General features: G+C 41.6%; 2 protein-coding genes and 1 pseudogene across 8 annotated transcripts; 1 reads left to right on the top strand and 2 right to left on the bottom strand.

The window, feature by feature from the left end:
* Positions 1 to 3: 3 nt before the first annotated feature.
* LOC139407784 (centromere protein J) lies at positions 4 to 27,563 on the top strand. Of its 7 annotated transcripts, none has more exons than XR_011634124.1 (20): positions 4 to 36; positions 1,243 to 1,623; positions 4,423 to 4,519; positions 7,566 to 7,757; positions 13,931 to 14,078; positions 14,262 to 14,361; positions 14,509 to 15,790; positions 15,959 to 16,064; positions 16,320 to 16,455; positions 17,245 to 17,460; positions 17,710 to 17,844; positions 18,374 to 18,505; positions 19,249 to 19,309; positions 19,390 to 19,475; positions 19,586 to 19,690; positions 20,262 to 20,361; positions 20,549 to 20,689; positions 20,995 to 21,079; positions 24,088 to 24,208; positions 24,328 to 25,336. XR_011634124.1 is itself a non-coding variant. In XM_071151649.1 (20 exons), exons 2-20 carry the CDS (start codon positions 1,327 to 1,329, stop codon positions 24,515 to 24,517), a joined length of 3,735 nt encoding a protein of 1,244 aa, XP_071007750.1. In that variant the 5' UTR covers positions 20 to 36; positions 1,243 to 1,326; the 3' UTR covers positions 24,518 to 27,563. The 7 variants fall into 7 exon arrangements, 5 of the variants coding, with proteins under 5 accessions (XP_071007750.1, XP_071007749.1, XP_071007746.1 ...); XM_071151649.1 differs by having other exon boundaries at positions 20 to 36; positions 20,262 to 20,366; positions 24,328 to 27,563; XM_071151648.1 differs by lacking the exon at positions 4 to 36 and adding an exon at positions 49 to 143 and having other exon boundaries at positions 20,262 to 20,366; positions 24,328 to 27,563.
* Positions 8,116 to 9,225, bottom strand: LOC139407454 (12-(S)-hydroxy-5,8,10,14-eicosatetraenoic acid receptor-like; annotated as a pseudogene).
* Positions 25,352 to 27,211, bottom strand: LOC139407102 (tubulin tyrosine ligase-like family, member 2). The gene has a single exon (XM_071150498.1). It carries the CDS (start codon positions 27,209 to 27,211, stop codon positions 25,352 to 25,354), a length of 1,860 nt encoding a protein of 619 aa, XP_071006599.1.
* Positions 27,564 to 27,931: the final 368 nt, after the last annotated feature.

Genomic DNA, 27,931 nt, shown 5'->3' with positions numbered 1-27,931 from the left:
TGTAATTGAGTAATTCACTGAATCGCCTCATTTCAGGTACTTGATATTCTTTTTGCAAGAATTACTGAAACGGCTTCCCTCATTCATTCATTTTGCCTCAGATATGAAAGACAGGGAAGGTGAACCGAGAGGGGTAATTATAGGTATATAATGATACCATACTATTAGTTGTAGGAATTGTATTTCACATTCGGCCTATTCTCCCTCTCTCTCTCTGGCAAACCTGTTCTTCCTCGATGAGGCTTCATTCTCACGTCACCTCGGCGGGAAGTGGGAACGACATTACATGGCTGGATGACAGATAGATACATCAATATTTTTGACTGCATCTGCATGTTAAAAAAAAACTATTGTTGTTGGCCAATAGCCAATGTCAGATAGCCTACCTTATTTGGCCATCTTAGAAGAATTCATATCAGAAAAAAACTTCTGAAACTTTTACCGCCGAAAGTGCCATTGTTTGGCGCCATACTACACGATTCATTCAACCGTTACTCCTTAAATGTGCAATACAGTTCTTGACTATATGCTTCTAGAGACAATGTATGCCTAGCCCTCCATAGCCATTAGCCTACAATCACTCTACATTACTATTGTATACGACCTTTTCAACGAATGAGTAATTCGTTCATTTAATGGTAGGCTAAACAAAACAACTCATATTTTCTCTCCTTGGAGGTTGATGTTTACAGTAACAGTAACCACTGGCGACGGATAAAACATGAGTGTAGCTTACTCTTGGGAGAGACACGCCAAAGCGAAGGGAACTATGTATTTTTATTTGATTTAAAGAAAAAGGTACGTTTTTACCCTACTATAATAAAATTGAATTGGACAACTCAACATTTTTTTTTTAAAGTTAGAAACGAACTTTGCTTTTTTGTTGTTGATAAAGGTCTATCTATAATGCACATATAATGTAAGATATTGTGCAAAACCTCACATGTGAGCTATTCAAGTAAAACATTTCGGGTAATGTGGGGTAAATATCCCCCCTGGATTCACCTGGTCAGTCTGGGTCATGGAAAGAGCAGGTTTTCCTAATATTTAGTTCACTCCGTGTATAAAAAGTTTGTAGCTGTAACTTAATTCGATTTATATCACGTTTTCTAAATGAAAAAAAAAAACATTAGCTCAACTTAAATAAGAATCCTTTTGTTAGAATGACTTAAAAAATGTAGAGTAAGTTATCCCATATTACCCTATTACAACCTTCCCTACATTTCTTTTTCCAACTTGCAGAGACCAGACATTACTCAAAAACATGCCATTGTTAACAGAAGGTGATAATCAAGAGTATTTCATGAAGCATCTCTGAATGTAATAATGTCAGCTGAAATCCCCATGGACAACAATAGCCTGAGAACATGGTCATCAGGTGGATCGTTTGAGCCAGAGGCAGACCTGGGCCAGGTACAACAACAGGAGCCACATAACACTGGAACACATGACATGGATAACCAGAGGACCCACCTGAACCCTCATGCAGCTGAGCTAGGCTCTAGTCCCCTGTCTCCATCCCATTCACTGAGCCATAATGCTGTTCTTATAGAAAACCCACAGGAGGATGCCTCATCATTACAAACTACACGACAACTAATGCTACAGAGAGCTCTCCAGCAGGTCAGTAGTGTATTCACACCATACAGCGTAGCCTACTATTGTAGACATATTTGTTTCAAGTTTCGGTCTGAATTGCTTTTACTCACTGATTTGATGCATGCACTCTTGCTTACCAGTAGGTGGCAGTAACATACCAATTTGCAGTTGTGTTCAAAACTACTTGAATTGAGGGTATTTTACCCACTTAAACCCATTTTACTTGCTGCACTCTAGATGAAGCAGCATTATTGATCAATGTGTACATGTAGCACAGCAACCTTCATTCACATTGGCACTCTCATGTGAACTGCTTCCCTGTGCTGTTGGCTATCATTTTAATATACAGTGCCTTGCGAAAGTATTCGGCCCCCTTGAACTTTGCGACCTTTTGCCACATTTCAGGCTTCAAACATAAAGATATAAAACTGTATTTTTTTGTGAAGAATCAACAACAAGTGGGACACAATCATGAAGTGGAACGACATTTATTGGATATTTCAAACTTTTTTAACAAATCAAAAACTGAAAAATTGGGCGTGCAAAATTATTCAGCCCCTTTACTTTCAGTGCAGCAAACTCTCTCCAGAAGTTCAGTGAGGATCTCTGAATGATCCAATATTGACCTAAATGACTAATGATGATAAATACAATCCACCTGTGTGTAATCAAGTCTCCGTATAAATGCACCTGCACTGTGATAGTCTCAGAGGTCCGTTAAAAGCGCAGAGAGCATCATGAAGAACAAGGAACACACCAGGCAGGTCCGAGATACTGTTGTGAAGAAGTTTAAAGCCGGATTTGGATACAAAAAGATTTCCCAAGCTTTAAACATCCCAAGGAGCACTGTGCAAGCGATAATATTGAAATGGAAGGAGTATCAGACCACTGCAAATCTACCAAAACCTGGCCGTCCCTCTAAACTTTCAGCTCATACAAGGAGAAGACTGATCAGAGATGCAGCCAATAGGCCCATGATCACTCTGGATGAACTGCAGAGATCTACAGCTGAGGTGGGAGACTCTGTCCATAGGACAACAATCAGTCGTATATTGCACAAATCTGGCCTTTATGGATGAGTGGCAAGAAGAAAGCCATTTCTTAAAGATATCAATAAGTGTAGTTTAAAGTTTGCCACAAGCCACCTGGGAGACACACCAAACATGTGGAAGAAGGTGCTCTGGTCAGATGAAACCAAAATTGAACTTTTTGTCAACAATGCAAAACGTTATGTTTGGCGTAAAAGCAACACAGCTGAACACACCATCCCCACTGTCAAACATGGTGGTGGCAGCATCATGGTTTGGGCCTGCTTTTCTTCAGCAGGGACAGGGAAGATGGTTAAAATTGATGGGAAGATGGATGAAGCCAAATACAGGACCATTCTGGAAGAAAACCTGATGGAGTCTGCAAAAGACCTGCGACTGGGACGGAGATTTGTCTTCCAACAAGACAATGATCCAAAACATAAAGCAAAATCTACAATGGAATGGTTCAAAAATAAACATATCCAGGTGTTAGAATGGCCAAGTCAAAGTCCAGACCTGAATCCAATCAAGAATCTGTGGAAAGAACTGAAAACTGCTGTTCACAAATGCTCTCCATCCAACCTCACTGAGCTCGAGGTGTTTTGCAAGGAGGAATGGGAAAAAATGTCAGTCTCTCGATGTGCAAAACTGATAGAGACATACCCCAAGCGACTTACAGCTGTAATCGCAGCAAAAGGTGGCACTACAAAGTATTAACTTAAGGGGGCTGAATAATTTTGCACGCCCAATTTTTCAGTTTTTGATTTGTTAAAAAAGTTTGAAATATCCAATAAATGTCGTTCCACTTCATGATTGTGTCCCACTTGTTGTTGATTCTTCACAAAAAAATACAGTTTTATATCTTTATGTTTGAAGCCTGAAATGTGGCAAAAGGTCACAAAGTTCAAGGGGGCCGAATACTTTTGCAAGGCACTGTAGCACTAATCATACAAATAATCACACCCATACACTGTCAATGCTGCTGTACTATTCAACTGTTCAACCAAGATCACTATTTACTTTATGAACCTACTTATAAATAACAGTCATATTTGACAGCACATTAATTTACATTTTAGTCATTTAGCAGACTCTCTTATACAGAGCGACTTACAGGAGCAATTAAGGTTAAGTGCCTTGCTCAAGTGCACATCGACAGAGTTTTCACCTCTTCGGCTCAGGGATTCGAACCAGCAACTTTTCAGTTACTGGTCCAACCCTCTTAAACGCTAGGCTACCTGACACCCTCATCATTTATACTGTATATCCTATGTGTACATATTCTACCACAACCAGTTGTATTACTATTTATAAACTGGGTGGTTCGAGCCCTGAATGCTGATTGGCTGACAGCCGCGGTATATCAGACGTATACCACGGGTATGACAAAACATTTATTTTTACTGCTCTAATTACGTTGGTAACCAGTTTATAATAGCAATAAGGCACCTCGGAGGTTTGTGGTAGGCTTCCTGACACCCTCATCATTTATACTGTATATCCTATGTGTACATATTCTACCACAACCAGTTGTATTACCATTTATAAACTGGGTGGTTCGAGCCCTGAATGCTGATTGGCTGACAGCCACGGTATATCAGACGTATACCACGGGTATTTTTACTGCTCTAATTACATTGGTAATGAGTTTTTAACAGCAATAAGGCACCTCGTGCTGTATCCTGTGCATGTGATGATTAAACGTTAATTTATGTTGTGGTATAACATAGTGATGGTGAAGCTGTCAACAGACCCTGCTGTGTGTTGAGTGTTGTCTATGTCTGCATCGGTGCAGGGCCCAGGGCAACAGGAGCAGCTAATTCAACAGCAGGTGGAGCAGCTACACAGAATTGTACAGGAGCAGAGCAGACTCCTCTCCCTCATGGGGCCAGGTGGGTACTGACTGACTGAGCTCAACGTAAAACAACCACCATCAAATAGCAAATAAAAATTCATTCAGTGGAAAGGCATGAAATATGTTTACAAAGTAGTATTTTGTTAGAAAGTGCAAAGTTAATTTAGTCCATTTAACTGTATTTGATGATCTTGAAAATAGATTTAGTCCAAAGGGACTTTCCAAAGTGTTGATAGTTTAGAGATTATCATTTGTTTTTGAGGTTACTAAGAAGATAATGTCAGCTCCAATGCAGTGATTGCTTAAGATTTGTCCAGTACACAGAGGCAATAATAAAATGAATGCTCTGTTGGGTAATTTAAGAAACTACATGGAATTTCATCTTGTAGCAGCACTAATCTTTTCAGGCTAAACAGGTTTTTCTGAACTAATGAACAGCCACAGGTGTGTATAAGGAGCATAATCTCCAGTGATAAATCAGAGACATGTATAAAGCACATAAAGCTGCTATCCATTCATGTCCACTTACATTTACTTTCTTCAAAAAACTCTTTACACAAAAGACCCAATGAGGTTAAAGTGCAATGTACCATGACATTTAGCTGCGTTTTCACTTTACCTTTGTTTTCACCCTGAAAAAGCCAGTGGGAAATTACTTATACGCCTAGTGCAGTCAAAAACAGGATTTTCCTGTGTTTTATATATATTTCCACACTATGAGGTTGGAATAGTACTGTGAAATTGTGCAAATTATGATATAATGCCCTTTTAGTGTAAGAGTTGTTTGAAAATCATTTCAGCCTGTTTTGGTGTGATGGAGTTTTGGCCTGCCTGGTAACAAACCTCTCTACCAATAACAGCTAGTTTTCAATTTTCCACTCCCCACTCTATACGCTTCAATACGAGGTCCTAAACCTAGCATGAAAGTGCATCCTTGTAGCTGTGTGGGCTAATATTGTCAGAATGTTTGTCTTGGGGTAAGTTGAGTGTGTTTTCATCCCAGGCGTAATGTAAGGCATTATCACTGGGATATGAGGTAACAACAGGGCCTGGCCTATGTTAAAAGTGTCATTAAAGGTACAAAGTGTTGAGGGCATAGAGTTAGTTGTTAAGCCTGTGTTAAAACATTCTTAAAATATTTAAAAGACAAAAAAAGCGATTGTGATTGTGTTAAATTGTGTTTGGGGAAATAAAGATAGACATGGTTTTAAAAAGGTAGTGGTAACATTTCATTCAGTACAGAAGTTTGTAGTTGGCTTAACTTATCCCAAAATACCACTTTTTTTTGGACAAGCAATTTTTTCAAAACTAATGTTTACATGAAATCTGATTATTTTCAGGGATACACAACATCCTGAAATATACAGTGGGGCAAAAAAGTATTTAGTCAGCCACCAATTGTGCAAGTTCTCCCGCTTAAAAAGATGAGAGAGGCCTGTAATTTTCATCATAGGTACACTTCAACTATGACAGGCAAATTTAGAAAAAAAATCCAGAAAATCACATTGTAGGATTTTTAATGAATTTATTTGCAAATTATGGTGGAAAATAAGTATTTGGTCAATAACAAAAGTTTATCTCAATACTTTGTTATATACCCTTTGTTGGCAATGACAGAGGTCAAACGTTTTCTGTAAGTCTTCACAAGGTTTTCACACACTGTTGCTGGTATTTTGGCCCATTCCTCCATGCAGATCTCCTCTAGAGCAGTGATGTTTTGGGGCTGTTGCTGGGCAACACGGACTTTCAACTCCCTCCAAAGCCAGAAATCTTGCTTGTTTGTAGGTGACCAAATACTTATTTTCCACCATAATTTGCAAATAAATTCATAAAAAATCCTACAATGTGATTTTCTGGATTTTTTTTCTCATTTTGTCTGTCATAGTTGAAGTGTACCTATGATGAAACAGGCCTCTCATCTTTTTAAGTGGGAGAACTTGCACAATTGGTGGCTGACTAAATACTTTTTTACCCCACTGTATTTATAAAACCCTGTTCTAACTGTGTGTGCAATTTGGTGACTATCAACGATCGATGGAGAGCACAGTCAAGAAGGCGATGCTGGCCCTTCGGTTCAAAATCAACATGAAGAGCATGGCCTTACAGACCAGCTTGTTCTCACTTAGGCTTAGTCCATGCTGGAAGTGATAGGCTTTGGCTGGCAAGCATATCACCAGCAGAAGATCTGCCACCACAATATTGAAGAGGAAGATGTAGAGCACTGACAGGTTGAGAGGCAAGGCCAGAGTGAAAAGACAAATGTCTAAGACAAATGTCTCTTCCACACAGTCAGGAAACACACCTTGTTAAGAAAATACAGGAGCTGTTTACACGTTGAAGGCTGCTGTGCTGATAAGCCCCTCCCACCAAATTAGGCAATACAATGAGCAATGCACTACAACAGGACATGTTTGGAGATGATTAGAAGTGCAGGTTATGGATTAAATAAATCAATGCAGAAAAAAAACACTGCATCACAATAATTTATAGTTTAAAATGGCAATAAATACTTTGAATCCATATATTTAACAATAGTAATTTAGTCCATAGTGAAGGCTCTCCTTCACACATAGTTTCTAAGGAAACGTGATTATCCGATGAAATGACCAATGTAGATATTAAATAAAAATAGCAGATGTCAATGCCCTGCCTTAAACTGTCAAGGAACGTAACCTAAAGATTTCATTTAAGTGCATTTACTTAGAGTTAAAGGCACCGGGCCAAGTTACTAAAAATTTAATTTTGTGAGATGTTGTGAGATAAGTTACCTATTTCATTCCAAAGTCAAAAGCAATACAAGCAATAATCTATTTTTATTCATAATTGTTTATTAAATGATCTTTATTTACATTATTGAAGTATTGTTTTATAACATGCAATGTTTTCCAGTTATATTTAGTGAAAGGCCTTGACAATGAATGTTTTTAATTATTTTTTACATAAAGAAAAATTGCTGTGTTGACTAGAGGAGCTCTTGGGCGATGCTTCCTTGTAACAACAAGACCTAGTATTTTCCTCTGTCTCTTAGGAATTTAACCTTTTAAATCCTCCACCTAAAGTTCCTCTCTGTTTCTCATCGGCAGGACTGCTGTTATCCCCCTCTCTCTCTGCCCAGTGGCTGGGCCTGATGCCTGCTCTGGCTGCTGGAGTGGATACCTCTGGTCTCTCTGCCAATCCACAGAGGTCCAATCCGAGATCAAACGTTTACGCTTCACCTCCCTCAGGAGATGGATGGCTGCCTAAGACGGGTCCTGTTCTGACACATTCCCTCCATGGTAAGAAGTATGGATGACCATGTCGTGGTCTGTTTTTGTTGTAACTACTGCAGTATATGGTATGATAACAGAAGCTCATAAAATATTTTGATCAACTTCCAATAATAAAATCATAAAGGAGGGAAGAAATAATACTCTCCACTATATAAAAAAGTATAAGCATTGGCCTCATCAAGAGTAGTAGTAGTACTGTAGTAACAAATAAATAAACATAACTTAAGAGGAATATTTATTTGATCCAGACAATTAGCAACAACAGAGTCATTATGAGTGGTTTAACTTGATGACATCACTGGTTAAAGAAACCAGATGACGACATATGACGATAACAGAAGCAAGTAGTGAATCATAGTCTGGTTTAGCAAACTAACATAAATGTTTCAGGATGAGAACAAACAGTCTTAATGCAGTCATAAAACAGTAATTCATTTCCTATTTTTTTATAGGTATTTAACCTACTATGCTGCGTTACATTGTTGCTGCGTTTTGAATTTGAGTTGTTTCCTGACGAGTTTGTGCTTTCACCTATTTTTAGACAGGGGCAATAAGTTGTCAGGTCGAGGCTTTTGAACTTAGTGCTGCTTAAGCAGTACACAATTGGGTCCACTAGACAATCCATGTAGGATAAAACCATGAGACCGTCAAAGACAGCTATATCTTCTGCTCTGGGTAAATTCTCAACTCTCACAATCAACAGAACCATTGTAGCTATGGTACAAGGCAGGAAATAGAAAGAGAAGACCAGGACAACTGAGGTGACCAGAAACACTGCTCGACACAGCTTGGTCCTATCCCCTGCTTCTTTTTGAGTGTGTTGACATTGTGGACCGTGCATTAGACCAACACAAAGAAAGGGAGGAGAATCTGGGCGAAAAACACAACCTCTCTCAAAGTGTCAGTAACGTCCTCGACCAGAGTGTCATTTTTACACACATAACTGTTACAGCACTCAAAGGTCTTCAGCATGGCTAGGATATTCAGGGGGAACAGCAGTAGCCAGACGATGACAGAGATATGAGGAGACTTTTTAAAGACCTTAAGGAAGTAATTTTTCCCAGGATGAACTACATTAAAGTAAGGATCAACTGAAATCCCAGTCAGGAAGGCGATACTGGCACCTCAGTTCAGAAACAGTAAGTTCCACCCTCTGTACTCCGCCACTCCCCTTTATGTTGTTGCTGTTAGATTTCCAGAACTTAATTTTGAATATAAAAGATAAAGCACTGAGAGGTTGAGCTGTAGAGCCAGGAAGAATTTCACAATCATCACAGAGGGGTAGAAATAACACAGTGGTAGGTTCTCTGCTGTGCAGTTCTTACTCGGCTGATTGTCATCCACAGTACGCATTGTCAAAAGCAGTCCTCTTTACAGTCAGACTGTCAGAAGAAGGAACAGTCCTCCTGTCACGTTCGTTTAGAGATGGATTGGACCGAGGTGCAGCGTGGTAAGCGTACATTTTACTTTTATTTAAATGACACCGAAAACACCAACAAAATACAAAAACGAACGTAAAGCTACATGCAGTGCAGAAAGCAACTATACATAGACAAGATCCCACAAACTAAAGGTGGAAAAAAGGCTGCCTAAGTATGATCCCCAATCAGAGACAACGATAGACAGCTGATTGGGAACCATACCCGGCCAACAAAGGCCGCTGGAGGCTCCGGACTGCCGACCGTCGCTGGAGGCTCAGGACTGCAGACCGTCGCTGGAGACTCCGGGCCATGGGTCGTCACTGGAGGCTCCGGCCATGGATCATCACTGGATGCTCCGGCCATGGATCATCACTGGAGGCTTCGGGCCATGGATCATCACTGGAAGCTTCGTGCGTGGAGCAGGCACAGGACGTACCAGGCTGGAGACACGCACTGGAGACCGGGTGCATGGAGCTGGCACAGGATATACTGGACCGTGGAGACGCAATGGAGGTCTGGAGCGTAGTACTGGCACAACCCGTCCTGGCTGGATGCTCACTTTAGCCAGGCAAGTGCGGGGCGCTGGCACAGGACGCACTGGGCTGTGAAGGCGCACTGGAGACAGAACCGGCACACATTGTACTGGAACGGTGACCAGATGCGTAAAAATGGTGCATATGACACCGGACTGGTGTCACACTCCTCAGCACGCCTGCTCTGCAGCGCTCTCAACACCAACACCTCTCTCCGGAATCTTTCGTCGAGTTCCCAACTCGACTCCCTGACTGGCTCTGGTTCACCCCTCGATTCTGCTGACCACTCCGTGCCCCCCCCCCCCCCCCCCCCCCAAAAAAACATTTTTGGGGACTGCCTCTCGGGCTTCTGTCGTGGTTGCGAACCCCGGAGTCATCGTTGATGCTCCTTCGCTGCCTCCGCCTGCTTCCATGGCAGGATCTTGTCCCTTGTCATAACCTTCTCCCATGTCCATGATGTCCACCACTCCCTTTAAAGATTTCTTTACATGAAAGCAGGTCTGTTTGACGGTAGCCAAGCTAGCTCCTAATTAATGTGTAGACTTGGATGAAACTGAAGGACTGTACTTCAGTCTGGAAGTAATTCACCCCAGCAGAGCATGTGTATAGATAGACGAATAGATAAGCAGCTGTTCCCATGAGAGATTGAGGACATATTGCAAAACATTGCATAAACTCACAAATTTAAAAAACTAACATACAGTTGAAGTCGGAAGTTAACATACACGTACGTAGGTTGTAGTCATTAAAACTTGTTTTTCAACCACTCTGTAACGGCCGTTGTTGGTGGAAGAAGGTGAGGACCAAGGTGCAGCGTGGGATGTGTCCATATTTATTAAATGAACACGGAAATAACAAAAATAACAAAGAAAACGACCGAAAACAGTTCTGGCTGGTGCAGACACACAACAGAAAACAGAAAATAATTACCCACGAAACACAATAGAAAACAGGCTCCCTAAATATGGTTCTCAATCAGGGACAACGATTGACAGCTGCCTCTGATTGAGAACCATACCAGGCCAAACACAGAAATAGCAAATCATAGAAAAACGAACATAGACAACCCACCCAACTCACGCCCTGACCATACTAAAACAAAGACATAACAAAAGAACTAAGGTCAGAACGTGACACACTCCACAAATTTCTTGTCGGTTAGGGCATTTGCTTTGTGCATGACTCAAGTAATGTTTCCAACAATTGTTTACAGACAGATTATTTCACTTATAGTTCACTGTATCACAATTTCATGGTGTCAGAAGTTTACATACACTAAATTGACTGTGCCTTTAAACAGCTTGGAAAATTACGGGAAAATTATGTCATGGCTTTAGAAGCTTCTGATAGGCTAATAGACATAATTTGAGTCAATTGGAGGTGTACCTCCGATGTATTTCAAGGCCTACCTTCAAACTCAGTGCCTCTTTACCTGACATCATGGGAAAATCAAACGAAATCAGCCAAGACCTCAGAAAAAATATTGTAGACCTCCACAAGTTTGGTTCTTCCTTGGGAGCAATTTCCAAACGCCTGAAGGTGCCACGTTCATCTGTACAAACAATCGTGCGCAAGTAAAACACCATGGGACCACGCAGCCGTCATACTGCTCGGTAGGGAGACGCGTTCTGTCTCCTAGCGATGAACGTACTTTGGTGCGAATAGTGCAAATCAATGACAGAACAACAGCAAAGGACGTTGTTAAGATGTTGGAGGAACAGTATCTATATCCACAGTAAAATGAGTCCTACATCGACATAACCTGAAAGGCCGCTCAGCAAGGAAGAAGCCACTGCTCCAAAACCGCCATAAAACAATGCCAGACTACGGTTTGCAACTGCACATGGGGACAAAGATTGTACTTTTTGGAGAAATGTTTTCTGGTCTGATGAAACAAAAATATAATTATTTGTCCATAATGACCATCGTTATATTTGGAGGAAAAATGGGGAGGCTTGCAAGCTGAAGAACACCATCCCAACTGTGAAGCACGGGGGTGGCAGCATCATGTTGTGGGGGTGCTTTGCTGCAGGAGGGACTGGTGCACTTCACAAAATAGATGGCATCATGAAGAGGAACATTATGTGGGTATATTGATGGGTCTTCCAGTGGACAATGACCCCAAGCATACTTCCAAAGTTGTGGGAAAATGGCTTAAAGTTAAACAATTTAACGGCAATGCTACCAAATACTAATTGATGTATGTAAACTTCTGACCCACTGTGAATGTGATGAAAGAAATAAAAGCTGAAATAATTCTCTGTCACAACTTCCGCCGAAGCCGGCTCCTCTCCTTGTTCGGGCGGCGTTCGGCGTCACCAGCTTTCTAGCAATCGCCGCTCCATTTTTCATGTATCCATTTGTTTTGTCTTGTTCCCTTCACACCTGGTTTTCATTCCCCAATCAATCCATATGTATTTATTCCTCTGTTCCCCATCATGTCTTTGTGTAAGATTGTTTGTGTTACGTGTATTTTGGAATTGTGGATATTGTTACGTGCATTACTTTTTGTCTATGTTCCGTGTTTGGGCACATTTTATGTTACTTTGTGCTGTCATTTTGGACCGGAATAAAAAGTGCGCCTGTTCATTACACTCTGCATGCACCTGACTTCGCCTCCAATACACACTCCTAACATTCTCTCTACCATTATTCTGACATTTCACATTGTTAAAATAAAGTGGTGATCCTAATTGACCTAAGACAGGGAAATTTTACTAGGATTAAATGTCAGGAATTGTGAAAAACTGAGTTTAAATGTATTTGGCTAAGGTGTATGTAAACTTCCGACTTTAACTGTATCTGTGTATGAGAAGTGGCCTTTTTTCTATGCTACATACTGTATATCCTTCTAACTCCCTGTGGAATTCCTATATGGAGTAAGTACATTAAGTGCAGGGACATGCTTCTAGTTGCACAACACCTCCAATGTAGTTGAGGTTGTCATAAATAACATGTTTGATTGATTAAACACACAGAGAGCTGAAATGTAAAGCTACAGGCGAGTTTTAGCTGGAAGTCGTAGAATATCTCAGAGGAGCTGGGAATGAGGCCAGCATCCCGGAGGCGCCTCTTCACTGTTGATGTTGAGACTGGGGTTTTGCGGGTACTATTTAATGAAGCTGCCAATTGAGAACTTGTGAGGCATATTAATTTAATGGACAAAAATGTGCTTTTATTTCAAAAACAAGGACATTTCTAACTGACCCATAACTTTTGAGCTGTGAGCTGGAGTTTGGCATGCTATTTTTGGCGTGTTATTTTTTTGGTGTGCAACCCACAAACCTTAAACTCTTTCTGCAGTTTAGTATTAGGTTCTAATTACCAGACTAAGAACTCGATGGACACTATGAAAGCTTAAACCAAGTTTAGTCTTCCCAAAGGATCGAACATCTGAATTGACAAAAATATATTCACACAAGCACTGATATTTAACCCTTTCTCCTATGCTGAGTCTCCTCCTACACATCTGAACAGCCATTACATCTCTGTTGCTAGACAGAACCTTAGTGATATCTGTTCTTCCTCACTTGATTTGACCCGACCTCTACCCCAAAGTGCTCACTATTCCCCAACTCACGGCTGTCATGGTGACTGGTACCAGACTGTGTCTGTCCTCCTCCCATAGGATCCCTGATGGCTAATGATAACATATCCTGACAGAATGTAAATGTTATACATTCCCCTCTCTCCCTCAGTGACATGAATAAGTGCATTTCAAGAAATCAGAACCCAACAGTATCCAGTTTAGATAAGTCTGAGATGACAGACTGATTTTCCAGGGTATTTTTTTCAAAGCCAAATGAAGGACATTACCTATTTCAACCTATTCTAAGTGTTTCCGATCATATTGCAAATACATTATCAGTTGCTTTTCGATAGATCGTCATGATTATAGAAAAACAGGAGTAAATGATTAACTTATTTAAATATCCAGGAGGGTTTTTGTCAAAACTGGATCCAGAGCTGGTTAACAGCAACTAGTCACAGAACTCCAGTATAATTATCACAACCCTTTAAAGTACGGAGGCATTTAGAATTGTTGCTTGGTTCTGTTTCTCTTCATTTTACACCGTAAAAAGTATTCTGTTGAGTACATGAATCCTCATTTACATAACAATTTTACCCAGAAGTCAGTACTGAACTTTGTCCATCTTTTCTTTTTTATTAATACAGAATTTAAATTTTTGTTGATATGTGATTCATCTTATCATGTGAATTATAGAGAGCATTCTTCCAAATAAAGATGGAAGAGAGCAGAGGAACCTCTCTCCTATCAAAGAGGAAGCTGCAGAGCAGGGGGAAGACAAAGAAGTCTGTACTGTCAGCCCATTTGGGACACGTAGACAGCCACCCAGAAGCCCGGAGGACAGGTACTGTAATGATATTTCTATTCAACATGTATCACCTTTCAAATCAAAAATCACATTTTATTGGTCACATACACATATTTTACTGTCAGCTAATGATAGTGAAGAATCCACAAGTGAGTTGTGGTCATTTGATATTCCATACCATTTGTTCTATACGTTAACTGACCTGTCACACTATTAAAGACCCATTAGGCCTGCTGTCAAAGAGAGAGAGAAAACATTTCAGGAATTTGTGGAGGAACAGCTGAAAGTTGATGAATATGCACAGCAAAACAACGAGCAGGTATGGAGTGCATAGAGGATTTGCATATGGCCTACTTTCAGAGTAGTTCGTGCCCTGACCATTATACATTATCTATTCATTACACTTTGTAATCATGTCATCTAAAATAAGTTATCTACTGTATCTAAGCAGCTGGTCCCTTTTCAGGACAGCAGGGAGGCCAGGAGAGTCACAGAGAGAAGATACTTCCTAAAGAAAGGGAAGGGCGTGTCCAGGATAGAGAGGGGTAAGGACAGTGTGCAGCAGAAGACCTGGCGCAGGGCCTCCCTCTCACTCAGCCAGCAGCCCAGGAAGGTGAGTTATGGCAGCCAGCAGAGACGCTCATCAGCCCCCTCCCTGCAGCTCAGTGACAGGACCAGACTCAGGGTCAAGCCTTTACTGATCTCCCAGAGGAGCTGCCCTGCTCTTTCTAAGTCCTGGGAAAAGACAACAGGACCTGCCACACGAGAGAGAGACAACAGAGTTAATCAAACGGCCAGACAGGATAAGACACCAAAGCCCACAGAAAATACTCAAAGCAAGGCCTCTGAAAACACTGCATCTAGTGTTGATACTAGAGACAGGAGAGATCTGTTGGGCGTTACAACATCCCGTAAACGGCTTGTGAGATCGCCGAGTTTGACCTCCGTGGAGCTAAGTGATGAGGTGGTGTCACAGAATCATGTGCATGCTGCTATGAGGGACCTTGTCCATGAACAACTTGAGGTGAAGGAGCCACATTTGGCATTGCAGCCTTTTGATAGTACTGCACAACCAAACAACATGGGCCAACCTAAGGTCAAAGCTCAGGCAGTAAATGTTGGCTTCAAGACAGTCAACGACCACATAGTTAGAGTCACTGAAAATGGGCCGGTCTCATCAGAGAATGCAGATGGGAAAAAGGTCACACACTCCAATTTCACCAATATTTCAAAATCTCAAAGCGGGTCTACAGCAGTGATGTCTCTCCTATCTCTGAGTAGTTCTAACAGTGACGAGGACAACCCTAACTCTCAGTGCCACCAGCAGCCCACCCTCCCGTCTCCCCCACGGCTCGGACACAAGGACCAGAACCTGGACCTGTCCGATGGTGACTACGCCAGCGATGCCCCCAGCGAGGCTGGGGATAGCCTGCCCTCCAGACCTTTTCCCACCCACGGACCCACTCTCCACCACCATCACCCATCTAGCTCCTGCTCCAGCAGTGACAGTGAAACAGAGCTCCGGAACATAAACTGGCACAAGACAGAACCACGTCCATTATACCCACAGTCTGCAAGGAAAACAAGCACAGAGAGAGCCCTGCCACTGGGGAGCAGCAGCAGCAGGGGAACAGACATAAAGTCAAAACGTCCCTCCTCTGCAGAGCTCAAACCCAGCATGGTCCCTAAAGTAACATCTAGAACTAAAGAGACCGTAAAGAGCAGACATCACCAGGGGTTCAAGCTGGGTGAGTGCACTGTTTATTTTGGCTAGACTCACCTATGTAATTGAACTGCTATAATGAAGAACACAGACATGAATCATGTAATAATGTGTACCAGTTTACATGCTACATGACATGTTATTCTTTGAAGAGGTCTTCTCTCTACTAACAGTTACTTTAACCTCCTTCAAGCAAATCAGACCGTGTCAAAGCCACACAGCGGAATAAAAGCAGAAGAGAATCATGATTTGTTGGACAAGATGAAAACGGAACAAGAGAGAGCAATGGAACTCCTCAGGTAAAATGTACAGGGACAGTTTGGTTAGTTTTCATAATGTGATGCCCCGGAAAATGTGTCTGTGCCGTATCTGATTGTGATGACGTGCTAGAGACATGAAACACAAACTATGTCAAAAACCACTGAGGATATATGATCCACGAGATTATAAAGAATTTGAGCACTTCTGGAATTGCAATATCAGAAACCTATCATGTTCTTCATCAGAAATGTTGTTTTTTCTTTCATTTCCACTGAAATGTGGGTTTTACACAGAAAGAGAATGGACCAAATAGAGTGCTGTGACAGAGATGGCCACCACAGCAGTTATGGATCCCCATTCACCCATACAGAAGGCCAGGTGTTGAAGAATCAACCGTTTTCTGCTAAACTAGACGTTGGTGATGGTCAGGTAAAGTCATTATGTGACTGATCTTAATAGACCTTAGTAAAACAAATTTGTCCATCAGAATCTCATAAAGGCTTGAAGCCTAAAACAACCTACCGTATGTGGTATCGATATAACGTCATTTGTGAGTGAGTAATGAATGTCCGTGAGTTGCACATAAGTCGTGGAGCGTCATAGGAGTCAGGTGCATTCTGTCTCAGCGCCTATCACTTTCCTACTGACCAACATTAACATGGAACAGAGCGATGCATTTCCTGTCTCATAAGGTGTGAATAAGTCAGTGTTACCTTTTTATGACAGAATCAAACGCATCCCCTTTGCTTGTCCTGACCTGATGATACCGTTGAAGGATCTTCATTTGATCACTCTTTCGTTGCTGCGAATTTTCCTGCGCCGCAGGAAATGCAGATGAGCTTTGTGATTTCCATAAATTCACTGAAAACCCTCTCCAACGCACTGTTATATTGACAGTATTGCACTTTCATGTAGCCTACTTTTGTCCAGCTAATAGCCTAACTACTGATCAAGCAACATTATGGACTAAACGTACAAAAAAACATGTAGGATTATTTTGCTACAACAATACTGGTCAAATTAAGATCCCACATCTGTAACAGTTTATAACGTACATAAACAAACACGCAACAAATACCCAACATCCAAACTGTGAACATGAGTCCAATATCCACCACATTGGTTGGTTTGTCTCACTCTCATCCAGGGTGTGTGTTCATGCGTGGGTGTCTTCATGTCTGTGTGTGTCCGTGTGTGCGTGCCTGTGTGTGAACTCAGGATCTCAGGCAGCATATTCTAGCTCTTCAGGAGCAGTTCTCTAGTCGGGAGTCCCACTGGTCCCAGGCTCATCATCTGCTGCAGAACCAAGTGGAAGCCCTGACCAGAGAGAATGTGGAGCTGCGTGACAAGCTCAGTGCTCCTGAACACAGCCACCAAGTGGCAGGGAGTAGTCCTGACACAGCCACTGCATCTCACATAGGGGCAGAGAGCGCTGTAAGAAGATATACTGTACCTAAGTAATAACCCATGAGTAACCCATGAACCCTGAGTAATAACCCATTACTAACCCATTCCATACTTTAAGTCAGTTTATACAATAACTTGTAACACTTCTCTTATCTACTAATGACGTCAATACTTTCTGACCTCATCAGTGTTCTGTGTCCAAAAAGGATCAGTCATCAGTGGTATCAAGGTGTCAGTAGAGCTCATTATCTATCAGTATATAATCCATATGTCCAGGTGTCTGAGGATATTCATAGAGCTACTAGTCAGAGGATAAGGGAGAGGAGATCTTCAAGTTGTTCCAGTCACAGTGGAAACCCAGCCAGAAGGTCAACAGTTGGCAGTTTTCCAGCTGCAAAGTCCAAAGTGCAGGTACTGTATACAGTATAGCTACAGACCATATGAAAGCCATGAGGCTCGCCATTTTATCCTAACAGGAAATAGCTTTGGGGCTGTATTTCTAAGAGATCTAACTGTATATTTGGGCAGAAATCATTTGAGTTTACAGAAACCAACCGACAGCTCCCCTCTGTGCTCATAATTTTTCATTGATCAAACAGAGCTGGTTTACTTCCTGCTCAACTGATCTAAGATCAGCCCTTTCTACCTCACTCAGATCTAACTAGGGTTGCAAAATTCTGGGAACTTTCAATAAATGGCCTAGTTTTCCAGAAATCCTGGTTGGATGATTCCTGATTTCATCCAACCGGGATTTCAGGGAAAACCATGGAATTTATTGAAAGTTCACAGAATTTTGCAACACTTGTCCTAACCTTTTCAATTATGAAAGAACAGCTCACAACATTCCCTGAAGTAACTACACTAATACAGTAGATAGAGGGGCATCAACCAGAATAGAGGATGTTATAATATGTCTATAATATGGATATTTGTTCCTCAGATTCCTGATCAAAGAAAATTGTCACATATGGTTTCTGAACCAGCTCCTTCAGTCGTCCACAGCAGAAGTGCTACTCCTGCATTCAACAAACCACCTGTCCAGAAGAGTGCAGCTTACAGTAAAATGGACACAGTCAGTATGAATCTTATAATCAGTCTGGCAAACAATCAAGTAATGTATTCTGTTTAAAACATAGAAACCTGAAGGCAATTTTATTTGTTATTTTTTTACAGTACTATAAATTCCATGTGATTCAGATCAACTTGACATTGTATTTTCAGCTCATTTACCATTTTAGAGGTATATGTTGTATTTTATCTCAAGTTTTTTCAGAGATAGACTGCAGTCTGACTGCAGTCAACTTGTTAGGCTAAATGTAATAAGTATCAAGTATAAAATGTGTTCTGAAGTGGTCTTTAAGCACCCCACTAATAATTTATAGCGATTTACAATGGGCCGTGTCAGATTAGTGACTCTGCCCATTATTAATTATTTATACTGTGTAATGAATATACTCATTGCCAATTCTAAGAAACTTAAGTGTTAAAACCTGATTTTACTTTTCAATAGTTTTTCCTTCTTCATAATGTATGAACACTTTTGAACCAAGGTTCAATAATAGATGGAACAAGCACAGTTAAAATGCAATTTAATCCAAACTGGACAAAAGGTTGTCTTTAAAACTGCGTGTGACACGTTCATAGGTCATCAAGGCCAGCTAAACATATTGTATATTGCAAATGAATATGTACAGTAGCCTAATGTTCCTTATTAACAATTTAGACTAACGGATGTTCTTTGTATCTTCCTCATAAGAAGCATGAAATGAGAAGGCAAGTGTTTATAATTATCATGTGACTTGATTCTTTCTTTAGCCTTATCACAACTATCCTACCAATGCTCAAAGCACAAGGGATTGGGGACCTGCCTCCTTAAGTAAGTACTCTAGTCTGTTCTGTGTTTACTATACATTCAATCAATTGATTTGGCAATGATGTTAATTTCATTCACAACAGGCCTTTCATCAAATTCAGTCAGTTTTGAGGACACCCATCACACAAATGACTGTCTCTTAAAGCAGCGTGAGAGCAACAGAGATCAGGTACATATGTCTGTAACATGGTACTCAGACAGCATCAGTCGATTGTAACACACTGCTACATGTAACAAACAACCACTATGAAATAGCCCACTAATTCTCGCTGTCCTCAGGGTTTGGGTCGGTCAGTGGAAAAGGAGACGGAGGCGAAAGGTCGACAGAGCAGGAGCGCCACACCATCGGTCAGCAAATACTCCAGCTCAGAGTCAGAACACAGGGTAATGAAGCCTAGCAGAGGTTCTGATGTGTATAGTAATCAACTAAAGTTACTGAAATAACCAGTTCTACATAGGTAGATTGTTATTTTGCTCACTTTAAACATTTTAGTAATTTAGCAGACGCTTTTATCCAGAGCGACTTACAGGAGCAATTGGGGTTAAGCGCCTTGCTCAAGGGCACTCTACTACATTTGCACACACTGTACAGTACATAGATTTTTCTGCTGTGTTATTGACTGTACGTTTGTTTATCCCATGTGTAACTCTGTGTTGTAGTTTTTGTCGCACTGCTTTGCTTTATCTTGGCCAGGTAGCAGTTGTACATGAGAACTTGTTCTCAACTGGCCTTCCTGGTTAAATAAAGGTGACATAAAAAATATACAAATCGTAAGATTTTTCACCTATTGTAGCCGGCTCGGGATTCGAACCAGCAACCTTTCGGTTCCTATCCCAAAACTCTTAACTGCTGAGCTACCTTTTTGGATGGCTGTGTTTCTGAGATACTATAGTTCCTTGCCAAGGTCTTGGACCATCTTGGACAGCTTTAACAATCCCTCATTTGTTATTACAGGAACCACGTCTGAATCCAGGAGCGATGAGTGGTAACTCCACCCACACAACACATAAGGGCATAAACAATGACGTGTGTGAAGAAATACACTATCCAGATGGTAAGGTAGGAAAATTCCCCTATGTTGTTATTTCTTTGAACAAGTACTTGTATGAAGTATATAATTTTCTGCCCTTTCATTGAAGTTTCATTTCAGCAATTCCAAAGTATCCCACTAACAGAGTTGCCACTCATAGTGAAACAATAATAATGCGCCCTACATGCCATGATATTGCTCTGATACACAGATAGAACAACTTCTCACCAATGGCTGGCGTGTATTTACATTCCGCAATGGAACTAGAAAAGAGATCACTGCTGACCAGAAGTCCGTAACTGTCACATTCTTCAACGGAGATGTCAAACACATACTGGCAGATGGGAAAGTGGTGAGTAATATGTCGTAATGGGGACTATGCTAGTATTTAAACTGTAACTAATGCCTTAAAGCTGGAATCCTTAATTGGTGAAACTGCCATGTGCATTTGGGATATTACAACAAAAAAGAAATGACTGCAAACAACAACAAAATCCCCTGGGACATCGCTGCACACGTAATAGAACAGCAGAATATGTCATGCATTGTTTTTTACTGCTTTGCCGGACGCGCGTCTTCTTCATTTCAGTAACAACATTTTAAAAATAACAATGGGGGGGGTTTATTTTGTATAACTCCATTGTTTCTCTTTGATAGGTGTACTACTATGCTGATGCACAGACAACTCACACCACATACCCAACTGGTTTGGAGGTCCTGCAGTTTCCAAACAAGCAGATGGGTAATATTGTTATCAAAGCTCTAATCTGATATACACTACATGGCCAAAGGTATGTGGACAACGCTTCAAATTAGTGTATTCGGCTATTTCAGCCACACCCGTTGCTGACAGGTGTATAAAATCGAGCACGCAACCATGCAATCTCCACAGACAAACATTGACAGTAGAATGGCCCCTACTGAAGACCTCATTGATTTTCAATGTGGCACCATCATAGAATGCCACCTTTCCAACAAGTCAGTTCGTCAAATTTCTGCCCTGTTAGAGCTGCCCAATTGGCTCAGCGGTGAAGCTGTAGGTCACACAAGCTCACAGTCTAGGAGAAAAAGAAATGCACACCTATTTAGACGAGGTGCTGGCTAGCGGAATAGAAACTTGAAAATAAAAGAGAGCCGCACACAGAACAGGACCGCCGAATGTTGAGGCAAGTACCGCGCAAAAATCATCTGCCTCTGAGAGCAACATCAGCACGAGAACTGTTCATTGGGAGCTTCATGAAATGGGTTTCCATGGCCAAGCAGCTGCACACAAGCCTAAGTTAACCGTGCGCAATGCCAAGTGTGGGCTGGAATGGTGTAAAGCTTGCCGCCATTGGACTCTGGAGGAGTGGAAACACTTTCTCTGGAGTGATGAATCACGCTTCACCATCGGGCAGTCCGACGGACGAATCTGGGTTTGGCGCATGCTAGGAGAACATTACCAGCCAGAATGCATAGTGCCAACTGTAAAGTTTGGTGGAGGAGGAATAATGGTGGGGCTGTAGGAAAATCTTAACGCTACACCATACAATGACATTCTAGACCAGGTATTCCCGATGCCGTCGGGGCTACGCCACATATAAATGTGATTCACATATTATTTATTTTAATGTTTTTATTTTTAAAAATCTTTTTTTTCCTTCAGATTTTCAAACAGTATTTATATTTTCCAACGGGGCTATACATTTGGGTGAGTTTTTCCTCTCGTCTGAGTAGTCTCGTTTCACTGCCAAAAATAAAATGAAACCATCTAGTGTTCAGCGAAATAACAACACAATGTCAAATACAGGTATTCTAGTCAAATAATTAACATCCAATCACATTAACCGTTAATCTCTCGCGGGAATTCCACTAACGGTCCAAATGGTAGCCAAATGTAGCTACTGCTCATGTTGGTATCTGTACTGATGGCGCAAAAGCCATGACAGGGAGACATAGTGGAGTGGTAACGCACGTGCAAGCAGTTGCTCCCGATGCCACTTGGGTACACTGCAGCTTCAACCGAGAGGGTCTTGCTGCAAAGGGAATGCCTGACAGCTTGAACGACGTTTTGGACACTACAGTGAAAATGGTTAACTTTGTTAAAGCAAGGCCCCTGAACTCTCGTGTATTTTCTGCACTATGCAATGATATGGGCAGCGACCATGTAACGCTTTTACAACATACAGAAGTGCTGTGGTTATCAAGGGGCAAAGTATTAACACGTTTTTTTAAATTGAGAGACGACCTTAAAGTTTTCTTTACTGCCTGGATTGGGCTGCGCTCAAAGTATCCTGCCTTGGCAAATCGCGCTGTTAAGACACTGATGCCCTTTGCAACCACATACCTATGTGAGAGTGGATTCTCGGCCCTAGCTAGCATGAAAACTAAATACAGGCACAGACTGTGTGTAGAAAAGTATTTAAGACTGAGACTCTCCAATACAACCCAACATTGCAGAGTTATGTGCAAGCACACCCTTCTCATTAACCTGTGGTGAGTTATTCACAATCTTCGATGAACAAATAAGGTTTTATATGTAAGATGGTTAAATAAAGAGCAATATTATTGATTATCATTATATTATTATTTGTGCCCTGGTCCTATAAGAGCTCTTTGTCACTTCCCAGGAGCCAAGTTGTGACAAAACCTCACACTCATTCTTATGTTTAATAAATATATTGTATGGTGTGTGTGTGGCAGGCTTACAATGATAGCAAAAAACAACATTTGAGAGTGTGCTGACCCCTGGTGCTAGAGGGGGTACGCAGCTGGAGGTTGAATGTTTAAAGGGGTATGGGACTATAAAAGGTTTGGGAACCACTTTTCTAGACGATTCTGTGCTTCCAACTTTGTGGCAACCGTTTGAGGAAGGCCCTTTCCTGTTTCAGCATGACATTGCCCCCCGTGCACAAAGTGAGGTCCATACAGAAATGGTTTGCCAAGATCGGTGTGGAAGAACTTGACTTGCCTGCACAGAGCCCTGACCTCAACCCCATCAAACACCTTTGGGATTAATTGGAACACCGACTGCCAGCCAGGCCTAATAGCCCAACATCAGTGTCAGACCTCACTAATGCGTGTGTGGCTGAATGGAAGCAAGTCCGTGCAACAATTTTTTTATATATATATATATATATTTTTTTTTAAACCTTTATTTAACCAGGTAGGCAAGTTGAGAACAAGTTATCATTTACAATTGTGACCTGGCCAAGATAAAGCAAAGCAGTTTGACACATACAACGACACAGAGTTACACATGGAGTAAAACAAACATACAGTCAAAAATACAGTAGAAACAAATCTATATACGATGTGAGCAAATGAGGTGAGATAAGGGAGGTAAAGGCAACAAAAAAAAGGCCATGGTGGCAAAGTAAATACAATATAGCAAGTAAAACACTGGAATGGTAGATTTGCAGTGGAAGAATGTGCAAAGTAGAAATAAAAATAATGGGGTGCAGAGGAGCAAAATAAATAAATAAAATAAATACAGTAGGGAAAGAGGTAGTTGTTTGGGCTAAATTATAGGTGGTCTATGTACAGGTGCAGTAATCTGTGAGCTGCTCCAACATCTAGTGGAAAGCCTTCCCAGAAGAGTGGAGGCTGTTATAGGAGCAAAGGGGGGACCAACTCCATATTAATGCCCATGATTTTGGAATGAGATGTTCAACAAGCAGGTGTCCACATACATTTGACCATGTAGTGTATATTTTCAGAGTGACCAGGCATAGACACAAATAACAAAAAATGTATTAATGTTGTCTGTAGAGAAACACCACCCTGATGGAAGGAGGGAGATCGTTTTCCCAGATCAGACGATAAAGTACCTCTATCCTGACGGCAGAGAGGAGAGCATCTTCCCAGATGGAACAGTGGTCAAGCTCTCAGAGTAAGATACACATACAGTACTTGGCTCTATTTTATGTAGGGTAAAAGTCTTAACAACTGCTGCATTCTTATATTGTGTGTGTGTGTGTGTGTGTGTGTGTGTGTGTTCTGAAACTGTAGAAGTGGGGAGAAAACAGTGGAGTTCAACAATGGCCAAAGAGAGATCCATACGTCCCAGTACAAGCGGAGGGAATACCCTGATGGAACATTGAAGACGGTGTATTCTAATGGAAGGCAAGAGACCAAGTTCCCCTCGGGCAGAGTACGCATTAAAAACAAGGATGGCATTATCATAATAGACAAGAAATGAAGAACATATGTTTTATGTTTTTCAAGCCTTTATACCAAATTAGCAAAGCTCCATTGTGTTTGACTGTAGCTATTTTCCAATGGCATATTTTATCATTTTTTAGTGCTTGTGTGTAAACAGACATTTTGAAATTGTGTATGTTTATTATTCATAAATCATTGTACACTAAATAAGTAATACTAATCAATACAATTTGTGTTGAAACTATTTTGTAGAGATCTTTGAATGTCTATACTGCTCTCTTGAAGGAATATATTTCTTATTTTTGCATGGCAATGTCATAACCTTCTTGACCTCTTCATTTGTGTCAGCAGGATTCTTATGTTGCACAGAATTACAGATTATTCATGAGGTCCCCACATATCCCTTGCCTCTCAAACAACAAGACTGACATGTAGGGTAGGGCATGTAACTTACTGACATGTAACTTACTGACCTGGGCCCGGTTTCCTGCTGAGGAGTATTTCTGTCTCTAATAAAGCCCTTTTGTCGGGAAAAACTCATTCTGATTGGCGACTGGCTCTTCAGTGGGTGGAACCCCTGCCCAGGCATGTGAAATCCATAGATTAGGGCCTAATGAATTTATTTAAACTGACTGATTTCCTTATATGTATGTAACTCAGTAAAATCTTTGAAATTGTTGCATGTTGCTTTTCTATTTTTGTTCAGTATAGATACAACATAGGTTATTTTGAAATTGTGGACAAATTAGTTGCTTTTCCATATAATGTGTGTTTGTACTGTATACTTTCGTGTTTTCACACATTAATATTTAGGCTGTGCTAATAATAAATTATTCCAAAAGCTTAATTCCAAAAATGTTCAGTTGCTCAGTTAGTTTGACAAGTGGCACTCACTAAGTAGAGGAGGGTTAGTAGGTCCCCAAAACAAAGACCCAAAATCCTTTTTCTCTTTGCATTTATCCAACTCATCTTCCGTCCCTCTCTTCTGTTTGTGGCTACATCCTGATGCTAGCTGGCTGATGAGCTTGTGAACCTCGTGGACTGCAGTCTTAACGTTGAGCTTGTCCCACGACGCCTTCAGTGTGACCTCATTAAAAGGAAACGTCAGTATGAAGTCTCCCACACGGAGTGGTGGGGTGCTCTTATCTTGGCTTTTAGGGTCCCATGGGAATTTAGGAGTCTTGTACTTTTGAATGTGAATGGCAGGTAGCTTACAGCAGCCCCCGGCTGGTTGCCTTGAGGCCTGCCATGGGCTAACACGTGTGGACAGGTTTCTGTCATCAAACTCTGACTCTATGTCTGAAACCTCAGACCACTGGATGGCCTCTGTCATCTGTGAGAGCACTGGATGTGTCTTTCTGTTTCCAGTTACAGCTGCAGTCTTTGAATGTGGGATGAGTATTGGATTCAGAGCCGAGCCCTTGGTGTTGCTTATGGAATTCCTTGCAGTGCGGATCCGGTTCATCTCAACTGATGGAAAGTATCTCATACTGTCAGAAAACGTAGAATGGATGCTGTGACTTTTCTTGTTTCCTGGGTGGTGCTTACACGTAGACTTGGGGAGCACTGGGGACCGCAGAGACTGGCTGCCTAGATAGCAGGGGCGTTTGTACTTCTGTTTGAGATATCCTCTCTGTCTAACGCTGTCCATGGACTTGTAGTTCATCAGATCAACCAGATCATTGAGAAGTACTTTCTTGACTGTCACGTCTACTTGGCAGTCGATGGTGAGAGCAGGGCTGTAGTTAACCTCTAGTAGCCATGGCTTATATTTGGCATCAATTAGGATGTCAAACCCAAAGAGCTCAACACTGTTGGGACTGGAAGGTACGGAAGGGGCTATGGTGAGCAAAGTTAGTGTGACAATGTTGTTGATCTTTTGCCAGAGGAACAGTTCATTGATACCTTGGCTATGAAGAAAGCAGCGGAATTTACTCATAGTCCACTTACATCCTTGTCCCACTCTCTCTTTGTCTGTTGTGTAGAAGGGGCCAAACTTATTAATGCTCGTGTTGGTCAGGTGAGAATAAAGGTTGTCCAAAGATGTCAAATTGTATTTCTCAGTCGCAAAGCGTACCATTCCCTCCTGATGCATGTAGATGATGAGGGGCTGAAAACTTTTCACACAAACATAGATCCGAAGGTCAAATTTGTACCCTGAGATGAGGAGAGGATTGCTGATGTATCTCTGAACGATCACTGAGGAGTCATACACCAAGTCTCTGATGTCCTCAAAGATAAAGATGCCCCTGCCTCTTGATAGATCCACTGGCTTGCAGATCCAATACCCCGACCTGCCTCCATTCTTCAAACGATGCTTGGTGTACTCTGCCAGAAACCTGGTGTAATCATTGGGGAGGATGAAAGTTGTCGGGCTGAAGTTGTAAAGACCCGAGCCGAACGTCCCTCTCATTCTCTTCAGGTTTCTGGCCAGGCAATCCTTGCGGGTGATGCCCACAGTCTTGGGGTGATGGTTGAGTCTCTGCCATGGCAGTATGTTCTCATAGTCTGAGTTGTGGAAGGCTGAGGTGCGCCAGTAGAGGTTCCAGCCTCCCTCCTCCTGCCCCTGCTCATCATACTCCTCCCAGCCTCTCTCCAGCAGCACCTCTCTCACCAGCTCTGGGGCTCCCTCGTGTAGCCGGAACACCAGGGGTGTGGGGCCACACACACTTGCGTTGGCCATACCAGAAAAACAACCGTCTGATCCTTCAATAAAAAACAACAGTACCATTATATTGACGAGGGTACAAAATGAGTCACAGTTTATTCCTAACTTGGAAGGTAAACTGTTGTTATCAAACCACTCCGTTACAGTCCTAGCAAAATTATTTATTAGAAATTTCTCTTTGCTTATAAAATTTTAATTGAAAACAATCATTGCAATTCAAATCATTTTGTTCCTATGCAATCAAACCTAGGCTGTAGGCTTCTAGTCTGGGGGCCAGTGTCTGTAACATCCAACTCTTTGTAATCTGTGCTAAATACCAGTCTCTGTAACATTACACTCCTTGTACTCCGTGCTGGGTACCAGTCTCTGTAACATTACACTCCTTGTACCCCGTGCTGGGTACCAGTCTCTGTAACATTACACTCCTTGTACTCCGTGCTGGGTACCAGTCTCTGTAACATTACACTCCTTGTACTCCGTGCTGGGTACCAGTCTCTGTAACATTACACTCCTTGTACTCCGTGCTGGGTACCAGTCTCTGTAACATTACACTCCTTGTACTCCGTGCGTACTGGGTACCAGTCTCTATAACATTCCACTCTTACTCCGTATCATGCGCCAATAGCTAAACAGAGACTGGCAGGGGCAACCAACCAGGCTAGCAGGCTTCACACATGGGCTTTAGAATTCAACATATGATTAATGAACGTCGAGTACCGTCACACATCTCACTGAAGTTGTCCAATATCGTATTTACATTCTACCTACCTTGATGAGAGAGCT

This window comes from Oncorhynchus clarkii, chromosome 4 (genome assembly GCF_045791955.1).
Source record: "Oncorhynchus clarkii lewisi isolate Uvic-CL-2024 chromosome 4, UVic_Ocla_1.0, whole genome shotgun sequence".
Lineage (NCBI taxonomy): Eukaryota > Metazoa > Chordata > Actinopteri > Salmoniformes > Salmonidae > Oncorhynchus > Oncorhynchus clarkii.
The sequence above is the reverse complement of the archived record's forward strand: the minus strand, read 5'-3'. Positions and strand labels throughout refer to the sequence as shown.